The sequence below is a fragment of the Cnephaeus nilssonii genome (assembly GCF_951640355.1).
Source record: "Cnephaeus nilssonii genome assembly, chromosome: 5".
NCBI classification, from domain to species: Eukaryota; Metazoa; Chordata; class Mammalia; order Chiroptera; family Vespertilionidae; genus Cnephaeus; species Cnephaeus nilssonii.
The window spans coordinates 24,746,870-24,758,453 of NC_137076.1; the positions used below are offsets into that span (position 1 = coordinate 24,746,870).

The following is an 11,584-nucleotide window of genomic DNA, read 5'->3' on the forward strand; positions in this document are numbered from 1 at the left end:
CCTACCCACAACAGGGACACCCCGGAGGGTGGGAGAAGCTCAGGGAGAAATGCGATGGACCCGGCCCATGGTCCGTCTGTCCCTCGGTGCCCGATTTTGCTGTCTGTGTGCATCTCAGGTTTGGTCATCTCACCTGTGACTCAGGCTCTGAAAAGGCTTCACCTGTGGAGCCAGCCTGATGGGTCTGCAGACAGCTGTGGCCCCTGCCTTCTGCCCTGTGCCCACCCTTGGCCCAAAGCAAAGGAGACGCAAATGGGTTGGGGATATCATTTATTGTTTCAAGGTCACAGTCTACAAACTGTCCCCACCAGCAGGGGAGGCGGACACCATAGGCAGGGGTGGGGGTACGGGGGAGGGGGAGGGGGGCGGCAGTGAGTCACCAGGCTATGGCCTGGGAGGGTGCACTCCTTTAGTCCATTTTGGAGGCCCACTGAGGCCTGGGCAAATGGCTCTGCCCAGCCTGACCCCCCAAGAGCAGGGCAGGGGGGCCCCTCAGTTCCTGCCTGTGGGGAGGGCAAGGAGACTCAGAGGGGCAGGCCTTCGTCCAGACGGGCAGGTAGGTGGCACCACTGAGGCTGGTTCCATGCCTTGAGGTTCTGGGGCCAGAGAAAGAGACGATGGAACACAAGTGGGGAGAGGTGGTGCCAACCCAGATCTGTCTTCCTTAGACCCCACTGCACACCCCGAGGCGGGCAGACCCACTCCCCGGCCCACCTCGGCGGGGCGGGGCTAGAGCTCGTCGTGGTCGCTGTCGGCAGGTGGCTCGGGGGGTGGCTCTTGGCAGGCAGCAGGCGTCATCAGCTCCATGAGGTACTCACAGCGACTGGGCTCCGTGGTGCTGGTCACCACTGTCTCCTTCCCACACAGCAGGCGCACCTGGGGGCGGGCAGGTGGGGCTCGGGTGGGCTCGGCCAGGCCTGGGTCCCCCACACCGCCCACCCCGTCTCCCACCGAGCCCCCCGCCCACTCACAGTGGTGGAGCGGTTGGGGCCCTGCCAGCAGCCAGTGCCCTGTTCGTACTTCATGGAGCTGAACTTGTCGTGTTCAGGGCCGGCCCACGAGCCCCAGGTGCTGCGGGAGAGTGGGTGCTGAGGGTGGGCTGGCAGGGGTTTGGGGGTGCCAAGGGGAGGGGGGCTCAGCCTACGCCCACTCACCCGAGGTTGGTGGGAGAGCCGCCGCCGAGCTTGGGCTGCTGTGAGACATGCTTGAAGGGACAGAGCCGGTAGACATACCTGTCAGGACGGGACTGGTGGGTGGGGCACACAGGACCCCAGCCTCCCGACATCCCCACACCCGGGGTGGGCGGAGGGTGTGCACCGGGCCCCTTCACCCCCTTGTGACCTTGCTCAGGGTCAGACCCTCCAAGTCCGCCCGCCCTTGGGGCGGTGGAAGGGGAGACGCACTCATTGGTGGTGAGTTCGTAGCACTGTTTGTACAGGTAGGCAAACTCCCCATCGGGGCCGAAATCAAAGGAAATCTCCTGCTCCAGGTTCCTGCAAGGGAAGGCAGTCAGTGCCCACACACTGACTCAGGACAAGGCGGGGATCCCCATGGTTAATGGAGGCTGTGTGGGCTGGGCTCTGGCTCCCTGCCACTGGGGACCCCCCTCAGGAGCCACCCAGCCTGGGAGCAGAGTTGCCTCGGCAACCCCCTGTCGTCACCACCACTGGGGAGCCGGCCCGCGCTCACACCTGATGGCCTCCTCCATGTCCCTCAAGGACCGCTCGGCCTCCTCAAACTTGTTGCGGGCCTCCTGGGCAGCTGTGGGGGCAGAGTGGGGCAAGGTCAGAGCCCCCACCCACATCCAGGAAGAGGGGGAGGGGGAGCTGGACACGCCTGCTTCCCGCCCCCAGGAAGGCCCTGCGGGTCTCGCCAGCTGCAGACCCCACCCCGCTGCCCAGGCTCCTGGCTCCCAAGGGATCGGGGCCAGGGCTCCTGGGGCGCCCCGGCTCCCCACCCATGAGGATGGCACAAGTCAGCAGCACCCGGTGAGGAGGCAGAGGGGCCCTGGGGCTGGCAGGGGTGGTACTGGCATCCCCAGCCCCAGATGCCCCCTTCAGGCCTGGTTCTTCGGTGCCTATAGGTGAAGGCAATGGGGGGCAGGTATGGGCAGCGCCCCCTCCCGCGCAGGCCCAGGGAGCACTCACCGTCAATCAAGGCCTGCGTCTGCTCATCATAGGGCGGCATTTTGTCCTCCGTGGGGCTGGCTGGCTGGGGGGGTGTGAGTGGGGGCGGGGCCTCCTGGGGAAGGGGCAAGGTCAGCGAGTGACCCGGCCTCTAGTCCCCACACCCTTTCTCCCCGACACACACACCTTGGGCTGCTCCCCCTGCACCTGGAAATCCTCCTCCTCCTCCTCTTCCTCCTCCTCCGTCTCTCCTTCTTCCTCCTCCTCCTCCTCCTCCTCCACGGGCTGTGAGGGTACTGGGGGCTGCTCCTCCTTGGGCTCCGTGAGGTCAGGCACAGAAGGTGCTGGCGGGTTGGTGGGTAGAACCTGTGGGTGTGCAGGGTGCTTGGTGCTGTGGACTTGGGGTTCTCCCTCCATCCCCAGGGGGCAGGGTCCACACTCACACCATTGCCCCAAGAGTGGCCTCAGTGCCTCCACCCCTCCTAAGGGGCCTGGAGGGAGGGACAGACAGCTGGGAGGGGGTTGGGTGGCCAGCTGGCTAAGGTGGCCCAGTGCCAGAACTGGAGGCAGTTCCTTTGTGAGGCATCAGGGGGCTGGGGAGGGAGGGCGAGGACAGGACCGCATCCCCTCCCCCACTGACCTCGGAACTGTACTTGTCCCTGATGGCAGCCCACACACGGTCGTGGAAGGAGGTAGGGTCCATCTGCGTGTCTCCCCCGAGCAGGGTCTGTGTGCGTGTGTTGAGATGGTATCAAGACGGGGGGCCTTCAGAGCCCCTCCTGTGCCCCAGCCACTTACAAAGGGGAACCTCAGGCTGCAGTGCCAGGAGTGGGCGAGCTGACTGCCAAGGCCATGCCTGGGCCAGGATGAGTGAGGTGCAGCCACCAGAAGGGGGCAGCACAGGCCGGCGGGAAGAGGAACCCATCACCAGGGGAGGGGGCGGGGGTACCTACTGGAGAGACGGAGAGGGCAAGAGCACAAGCACCAGAGATGGCCAGGCCTCAGAGGGAGAGGCCGAGGCCGAGGAGGGACAGGAAGGGAGCCAGCAGGGACAGTGATGGACAGAGGGACGGAGGAGCAGGGCCCACACTGCAGAGCCAAAAGCACGTATGTGAGGAGTGCAAACTGGCTACACACACTTGGAGCCAGTGGGGCCACGTGAGGGGGAAGCTGGCTCTGTCCTAACCAGACACCCTGTGGCACCCATGTGACCCAGGCTCCAAAGGGCAGGGAGAAGTGACGCTGGTGGCTGCCATCCTGGCTCTCACACGAGGCCAGGCCTGGGCCAGTGGGGAGCTTCCCGTGGGAGCAGCCCCCAGCCCCTGGCCCTCACGTCACGTGAGGCAATCCCCTCTCAGAGTCCCAGGCCACGGGGCAGGGCGGGGTACCTGGGCTTCCCCTTCGGATAGCACCCCGTCCCCATCTGTGTCCAGCTCTGGGTGAGTCTGTAGCTCGGCCACTGAGACCCTGCAGGGGCACAGAGACCGCCAGGTGAGCAGCAGGAAGCTGGAGGTGAGCTCTAGGGTTGGGGCCCCTCCAGCCCCGACCCCTGGATCTCCCCCGCTTCCCGTCCCTTCCTTCAGTCTCTACAACACTGCAGAGGCTCAGAGGGGACAGAGACAGGGGTGGGATTGAGACACCTGGTCCAGTGTCTCCCAAGACCCTCTTCTCCTCACCACCAGCAGCATCCATTCCCTTCCACCCTCAGCACCTCCAAACTGCCCTCTGCCCGGTGCCCTCCACCCACGAGGGCCCAGGCACAGCGGAGTGTCCCCCACCGTCACCACTCCCAACCAGGGGAAGGCTCACCCGCCCATTCTGCTCCCCTGGTCCTCACCGGGGTGCCTGCCCAGCCTCCTGGCTCCCGACAGCCCACCCTCCACTGAGCCATTAGTCTGGGGTCAGGGGCACAGCCGGGGTCCAAAGGGTCTGCCTTTGACCACAGAGTAGGCCTGGAAATAGTGGGACCCCTCGTCACGTCCCTCAGCTCCTTGGGGGGTCAGTTTCCCTCATCTCCACAACCACCTGCCTGTTCTAGACCCATCTCACACATGAGTAAGTGAAGGCGCAGAGAGAGCTTGGGACCAGCTCAGGCCCATGGCCGGGAGGTGGGGGCTGGCGGTCTCTAAGGCAGGTGGGAGCAAGGGACCCCAGGCCCGGGCAGGGCGGGGACACTCACACCCCGTCCATGTTGTCGTCCAGCTCCTGGAAGGCACTGGCCGCCAGCTCCTGCTCCCGCTGGGCCTTGAGGGCGGCCTGCTGCTCTGTGGAAGGGCCAGCTGTCACCCTCCACTCTGCCCGCTGGCTCCCCCACCCCAAAACCTGCCCTCCCCCAACACCCCATGCGCTGACTGTGTGCTTGGCCCTATGCTGGGCCCTGGGACGTGGATCTGAAGAGGCAGGGGCTGCAGAGACCACGTAAGGGGCGGCTGGGGACCAGGCCACAGGTTTGCCATGTCTGGGAGGCCCCCACGGTAGAGACCCAAGCACCCCACCAGGCTCTCTCTCCACATGAAGGAGGGTGGGGAATGGAGGCTGGGGTGGGAGTGTGACCAGGCAAGGGGGGTGACCTGGTGAGTCTCTAGGGGCAGTTACATCCAGGACAGCTGGGTTTGCGGGTGAGGAACCAGACAGAAGAAGCCAGAGGTCAGGGTCCGAGCCCCGAAGAGGCACCAGGTCCTGGACACCCTGAGCAGGAGAGTGTGGGCCACCAGGAAGGGCAGGAAGCCCGTCATCGGGAGCAGAGGCTTCCGGGAGGTGGCGGCGGAAGAGTGCAGACTCAGGAAACAGGAAAGCCAGGACAGAGTCAAGGACGCCAGGTTCCGTCAGGGCGGGAGAGAGGCTGCCTGGCTTCCCGGCACTCGAGGGGAAGGCGGCCTGGGCAGCCGAGGTCTGAGTGTACTTCTGAGTAGAGGGAAGGTGTCGGCCAAAGGCCACCCAGGGGAGAGAGGAGATGCCTGGAAGCCAGAGCGTGGGGGTGAACACGGCCTCCACTGAGGAGGGAAGGAAGGGGGGTCCCTGCAGGTGTCTCCACCCAACAAGCCACTGGGATTCGGGCAGGAGCCTCTGTAGGCACGCTCCCCTGATTTGGGGTGAAAGCCAAGTCCTCTCCATGGTCCCTCAGGCCCTGTCTCTCCCTCCAGCCACATGGCTGCCTGCTGCTCCTTAAAAACCGACACGACGGTGACTCGGGCCTGTGCACCTGCTCCCCTGCAGGCAGCGGCTCCTCCTCTTGTTCAATGCTGCACTGCTGGCACCTGGGCTGTGCCTGGCACGCAGCAGGCACTCGGCAGGTACTTGTCAGATGAACTACTGAATTATTGATTGTGATAAATCAGGGCAGAGAGAGGGGGGCGAGGAAGAACGCAGCAGATGCCAGAGAGATGGAGGACATCGGCAGCGTGGGGGGCTGCCAGGAACTGGCTACCAGCCGTAGGAACAGCTGGAGCCGCACCTCCAAATCCCCCAGCAATGCCTGGTCCTTTGACCAGCCTGGAGGGTTTCTGTCCCACCGCCCCCTCCTATGCTGCTTCCAGGGTGTGTCCCCCATGGAGCTGACTGAGAACAAGGACCAAGGCCTCCAATTTCCCGGAATGGTGACATGACCGGCCAACAGCAAGAAAGTGCTGAGCACAGCATAAAACATCTTAAAACCAACCAAGGCAGCAGGAATTGCCAGGGCAACGGAGCACTTGGAAGGGTAAGAGATGCGGAGGCTGATTTTGCCCCAAAGGACTTGCCCATTCTGGATGTGTCTGTCTTGATGAGAACTTGTGGGGCCAAGGAGATGAAAATCAAAGTCCAAGGTGGGGAGCACAATAGCACACACTCCACTGTGACCGCCATGGGGCTACCTCGGAGGAGAGAGGCTGGATGGGAAATCACCCAGCCTTCACTCAGATCTCAGCTCCAGCCTGAATTTGGATTTGGGCCTCCCAGACATGGCAGGAAAAAAAGTCCCTTCTATCTGGAGGACTCCTCATCCTAGGCTACAAATTACTCCTGTAAATGACTGTCAAATGCGATGGCCAACACACAGTCGAAGATAACTAGGCACGTGGGGAACTGAGGCACCGTGATCAAGAAAGTCAGCAGGAGAAACAGACAAATGGTGAGGAGCAAGTCTCCTGGGTCTGGGCTCTTCCTGGCCAGAAGCGAAGGGCAGGTCCTGGCCACCCTGTGACATACCTTCCCACAGCTTCTGGTGCCGGTCTTTGGCCTCCTTCTCTGGCTTCTCGGCCTCCTCCTTCACTGTCCGCAGCACCTCCACCTGGTCCTCCAGGGACTTCTTTCCCGTCTGTAGCTCAGTGAGCTTTTGCTGGGTGGGGAGAAGGCAAGGGGCCAGCTCTTCCTTCTGTTCACTTTCTTCCTCACAGACTGCTACCTCCCCGCCTCTACTCCACGGGCAACCGCAGGATCTTTCCAAAACTCACACCCTCCTGGGTCCCCCGCTTGCTGTGGTTCCCTGCAGCCCACCGAAGAGAAGCCCAAACACCTTAATGTAGTTTCGAGGCCCCGTGTGACCAGGCCCCTGCTGCCTCTCCAGCTCCACCTGCCCCACTGCTATCGTTTTTTATTTTACTTTTTTGTTAATCCTCACCCAAACGTATTTTTTCCATTGATTTTTACAGCAAGTGAAAGGGAGGGAAAGAGGAGAGAGAGAGAAACGTAAAGTAAGAGAGACACTGCGACTGGCTGCCTCCCGCATGCGCCCTGACTGCAGCTGGGAATCAAACCCACAACCCAGGAATCGGACCCATAACACTTCGCTGCATGGGCCAACGCTTTAACCACCGAGCACACTGGCCAGGGCCCTACTGCTATTCTAAATATCCTATCTAATAAAAGAGTAATATGCAAATTGACCATCACTCCAAGACACAAGATGATCGCCCCCATGTGGTCAAAGATGGCTGCCCCCATGTGGACACAAGATGGCCACCACAAGATGGCCTGCAGGGGAGGGCAGTGTGGGCAGTTAGGGGTGACCAGGCCAGCAGAGGAGGGCAGTTGGGGGAGGACCCAGGCCTGCAGTGGAGGGCAGTTGGAGGGGGGACCAGGCCTGCAGGGGAGGGCAGTTGGGGGGGACCAGGCCTGCATGGGAGGGAAAGTGGTGGGGGGGGACCAGGTCTGCAGGGAAGGACAGTTAGGGGTGACCAGACTGGCAAGGGAGGGCAGTAAGGGGTGACCAGGCCGGCAGGGGAGGGCAGTTAGGGGCAATCGGGCCGGCAGGGGAGCAGTTAGGCATCGATCAGGCTGGTAGGGGAGTGGTTAGGGGGTGATCAGGCTGGCAGGCAGAAGCGGTTAGGGGTAATCAGGCAGAGGCAGTTGAGTGGTTGGGAGCCAGCAGTCCTAGATTGTGAGAGGGCAGTCGGACATCCCTCTAGGGGTCCCAGACTGGAGAGGGTACAGGCTGGACTGAGGGGCCAGGCCTCTAAAATTATATATTTTATTGACTTCAGAGAGGAAAGGAGAGGGAAAGAGAGATAGAAATACCAATTATGAGAGAGAATCATCAACGGGCTGCCTCCTGCATGCCCCACACTGGGATTGAGCTGGCAACCCGGGCACATGCCCTGACCGGGAATTGAACCATGACCTCCGGGTTCATAGGTCAATGCTCAACCACTGAGCCACACCAGCCGGGCAAATTTAAACTCTAGGTTCCAACTGTCTTATCAACCAACATTCAGATCTCCAAATGCTTCTGCCTCGTTCTTCACACGTGCCTCCCTTCCATGTGGAGCACTCTCCCCGACTACCTCTGAATTTCCCTACAGATTTCAGCTTAGAGACCTCATCCTCCAGGAAGTCTTCCCTGCTTCCTGCCCCGAATACCAGGGACCAGGCAGGAGTGTCTCCTCTTTGCCCAGCAACCCTGGGCAGCATGTTCTGTCTGTCCCTCCCACCGGACAATGCGCCCTGAGGCAGTTCCTGGTGAGCTCCCGCCTCATGCCCAGTGCACAGCATATCCTGGGCCCCTATGGATGTTTCCAGAGGAATGAGTGTGCGGGATGGGCTTCCAGCCTAGGAATTGGGTCCCCAGCTGTAGAGTCTTAGCCCGAGCACCCACAGGACCACTTATTCTCCCAAGACCTCGGCTGACACCTCAGCGGGGAAGGCTGCTATGATCCTCCCAACTCCACACGAGGGCAAAGGTCGCTTGGAGACACCCTCACCACAGAGTTCCCCCACTACCCCTAAGCTTAGGACGCAGCTCCCGGCCCCAGGGCCCTCCGTAGCCAGGCCCTGGGGATGGGAGAGAAAGACCTGGAACCTTCCCTGGGCAGAGACACAGAGCTGGAACCCTTGCTCAGTTGGCCGAACAGGAGCCAGAAGCCGGGCTGAGAACTCTGACCCATCAAACAGCCAAGGGAATGGAAGGCAGGAGGGGGAGACACACACTTGGGGGTACACCCTCTTCCGGCCCCCAAAGCACACACCCTACTGAACTAACCCAGCTGCTGCTGACTGACACGGTCTTGAGTCCTCCCTAGTCACACAGTCATCAGCCCCATCTTACAGATGACAGAACCACAGACCCGGGGTGCAGAGGCACCCCTCCTGTTCCGGGGGGCCGCGGAGCTCCGCCAGCCCCCTTCAGCCTGCCACCTGACGCTCCACGCCTGTGCTGACCACTGTGGGCCTGGGAACGAGCCAAGCGGACAATGAGAGAGCCAAGGCGCAGGCAGTAACTGGCCCCAGGGCACCACTCACAGGGAGATGTCAAGCCCCGCCTTGCCAGCCCACGTCCCCCAGGCCTCTGGTCAGCCCCGGGCCCTCACCTGCTTCTCTTCCCGAGCCTTCTTCCAGTCCTCGATGAGGATCTTCTTCAGGCGGAAGCCCTCGCGGGTAACCTCTGCCATCTGCTGCAACGTCTCTCTCTCCTTGCGGCCCTTCTCTCTGGGGTGAGGGGACACACAGGCACCACCAGGGGCCACTTAGGACCCATCAGATCTGCTCTTCCAACAGGGCTCAACCCCACCTGCCGCCACCATATTGGGAAAGACAAGAGAGCGAACCCTCCTCCTCCATCTCCCCAGACTCTCTTGGCCTCCGAGCCCCAAATCCTTGTCCTTGGGAGGAGAGACAGTGGACGGGGTTCGCCCACCTCAGGGTCAGGACAGGGAGTAGGGAGTGCTGGGATGTGAGGCTGAAGTTGGCTCCCAAGAGAGAAAGGAGAGAAAAGCGCAGAAATCACAGACTCCCGGACAATCTGGCCGGGAAGCATGTTGTGCGTCATCAACCCTCTGCTTCAATAAAAGACCTTCAATCAGAAGAGTTTACGTACATAAATGTTCGGCTTCGCTGAAAAACCAATCAGGCCCTCCTCACCTGCCCTCAACTGACAGGAGTCGAGGGCAGCTGTCCCTTTAGATGCCACAACCCCCACCACTCCTACAGCCTCGTGCTCAGCCTGCTTCTGGCATTTAGATGACATGCCTGTCATTTCAGCTTTCAGGTCCTGCTCCAGTGTAGCAATTAAAAGCATGGAGTCTCAAGTTAGACTGTCCTGGGTTCGAGTAGCAGCTCTGCTATCTCCTAGCTACGTGACCCTGAAAAAGCCATTTTCCTTCTGAACTTGAGCTTCTCGACCTGTTGAACATGCAAATGACTGCACCTCCTTCCCGGCCAGAGGGAGCCCTCACAAGGCACCTGGCACAGACTGAGCACTCGATGCTCAAACACAGAAAAGAGAGGGGGCCTGATTCACCGGGCAGGGCAAGGTCCTGGGGGCTGAGGGGGGGGCACCCACGTACCTGCAAGTATTCTCACAGACGATCCCACTATTGTACTCGTCCGTCCCGTCGCAGCAGTCTTGGGGCAGAGGAGGGGGCACCATCAGACCTAGCAGCGTCTCCTCCTCCTCCACCCACCTCTCCTTCCCCAACCCCAGTGGGATCTCATTTACCACAAACTCCATCGTTGACCCATCTGGAGGAGATGTACAGGGGCTTGTAGCCAGTGTTGGTGCAGTGGAAGCTGCCGTTAGGACAGGCAGCCGTGCCTTGGGGAAGGAGGAAGAAGGAAGGGAGTTTTCAGAGTGCTCAGGGCCTTACCCCATCACATCCACCCGACAGAGCACAAGAACGGCAGACCAGTGCTGCGTAAGGGACGGAGAGACAGCTGCACACTCAAGGCCTGAAACTAAATTCTCTCATGCCCCCTCCTGACTCTCTCCACCAAGACCCTCAGAACAGGCCCAACCAACTCCTCCCTCCCTCGCCTTCACCTGTCTGCCCACAGGCCCCGCCTTCTCTCCCACCTCCGGGTGCTGGCCTCTCCACGTGCAGCACCCTTCAGGATGCCGCGGAGACCTCAGATTGGGTGGGGACCTCTCTGAGCTCCCACAGTGCCTGTGGCTCTCATCAAGGACCACTTGCTTCTCTGCCTGCTTTCCCCATTAAGTCAACAGGGAGCAGTACTGTCTTAGTCTCCACACAGGACCTGGCATTGCCCCGGTGCTCAATACATGTGCAGTGAATGAATGAGTGGATGGAGAAAAACTCACCTGGCTCATCCGAGCCATCCTTGCAGTCACAGTAGTCATCGTTGACCTGATCAAAAGGGATGGTGACCGAGCCATCCAGGCAAGTGAAAGGCTTGGATTCCTCGTAGAAGTGATGGTCTGGGGAGGTGAGCAAGAGACTCAGCCCAGGGCAGGAAGAGGCCTCTCAATCTAACGGGACCTCTGCTTCCATCCACTGGCTGAGCACTGCCACCTTCCCTACCCAGAGGCAGGGAAACTGAGGCCAAAGGCTGTAAATGCCTCCCGGAGGAGCCACAGTGGCCCCTTCCATACCCTACCCCCCATCCAGCGGCAGACTCACTGGTGAGGGAGACGCCCCGAGGCCGCCGGACCTCCACGGCCCAGCACGCGGGGAGCAGCAGCACCAACAGCAACATCTCGCTAGAGGCTCGGAGGCCGGAAACGGGTTCAATGGGAGGGAGGGAGGCTGCGGGGAGATGCGCTGCAAGAGAGGAGCTGCTGGTCAGTGGCCGAGGGCTACTTCCAGCCAAAGGAAAGCACCTCCTCCTCCAGCCAATTGGATTCCTCCTTCGCTTCCGGGCAATGGGGGCTCATGGGAAAAGATATCGGAAGATACCTTTCCGACCTGGCCCGAATCAATGGTGGGATCTCAAAACCTCCGCTCCCTATGCGGGGGGAGGGTGGGCTAACCAATTCCCGCCCATAGGCCGAAGGAGTAAACAGCCTCCCCCTCTTGCGACGCACACCCTCAGGCTACCTCAATAGGAAATTGGGGTTCCCTCCTGCCCGCTAATTCATCACTTACATGCAGCAAGGGCAAAGGTCAATATCCACCGCGCCCCCCTAGCCCAGCAGCCAACAGTTCCTCCAGCATAAAGAAAGCGGAAATGTGTGGCATGCGTCACTTCCTGTAGCACGCTGAGCGCCAGAACGGCGGCTCCGGGACGCCATGTTGGGAGTGGCACCG

At 61.2% G+C, this 11,584-nt stretch overlaps 1 protein-coding gene across 3 annotated transcripts; it reads right to left on the bottom strand.

Moving 5' to 3' along the window:
• Positions 1-225: 225 nt before the first annotated feature.
• PRKCSH (PRKCSH beta subunit of glucosidase II) lies at positions 226-11,530 on the bottom strand. 3 transcript variants are annotated; one of them, XM_079771411.1, is made up of 18 exons: positions 11,423-11,530; positions 10,958-11,098; positions 10,639-10,755; positions 10,039-10,134; positions 9,887-9,944; positions 8,912-9,029; positions 6,315-6,444; positions 4,306-4,390; positions 3,515-3,593; positions 2,767-2,853; positions 2,334-2,492; positions 2,148-2,241; positions 1,692-1,761; positions 1,404-1,493; positions 1,155-1,232; positions 972-1,071; positions 715-876; positions 227-596 (listed from the first exon to the last, which is right to left on the bottom strand). In XM_079771411.1, the coding sequence occupies exons 2-17, from the start codon at positions 11,031-11,033 to the stop codon at positions 730-732; spliced, it is 1,584 nt and encodes a 527-aa protein (XP_079627537.1). In that variant the 5' UTR covers positions 11,034-11,098; positions 11,423-11,530; the 3' UTR covers positions 227-596; positions 715-729. The 3 variants fall into 3 exon arrangements, with proteins under 3 accessions (XP_079627538.1, XP_079627537.1, XP_079627536.1); XM_079771410.1 differs by having other exon boundaries at positions 2,313-2,492; XM_079771412.1 differs by lacking the exon at positions 11,423-11,530 and having other exon boundaries at positions 226-596; positions 2,313-2,492; positions 10,958-11,048.
• Between the last annotated feature and the right edge of the window lie 54 nt (positions 11,531-11,584).

Bases quoted from the DNA above. Each gene is read 5' to 3' on its own strand.
- PRKCSH (XM_079771412.1), bottom strand. From the start codon at position 11,033: ATGTTGCTGTTGGTGCTGCTGCTCCCCGCGTGCTGGGCCGTGGAGGTC. The intron at 9,030-9,886 runs GTACGTGGGTGC...CCCTCACCCCAG, and splicing joins GTCTGTGAGAATACTTGCAG to AGAGAAGGGCCGCAAGGAGA. The intron at 4,391-6,314 runs GTATGTCACAGG...GCCCTTCCACAG, and splicing joins GCACCAGAAGCTGTGGGAAG to AGCAGCAGGCCGCCCTCAAG.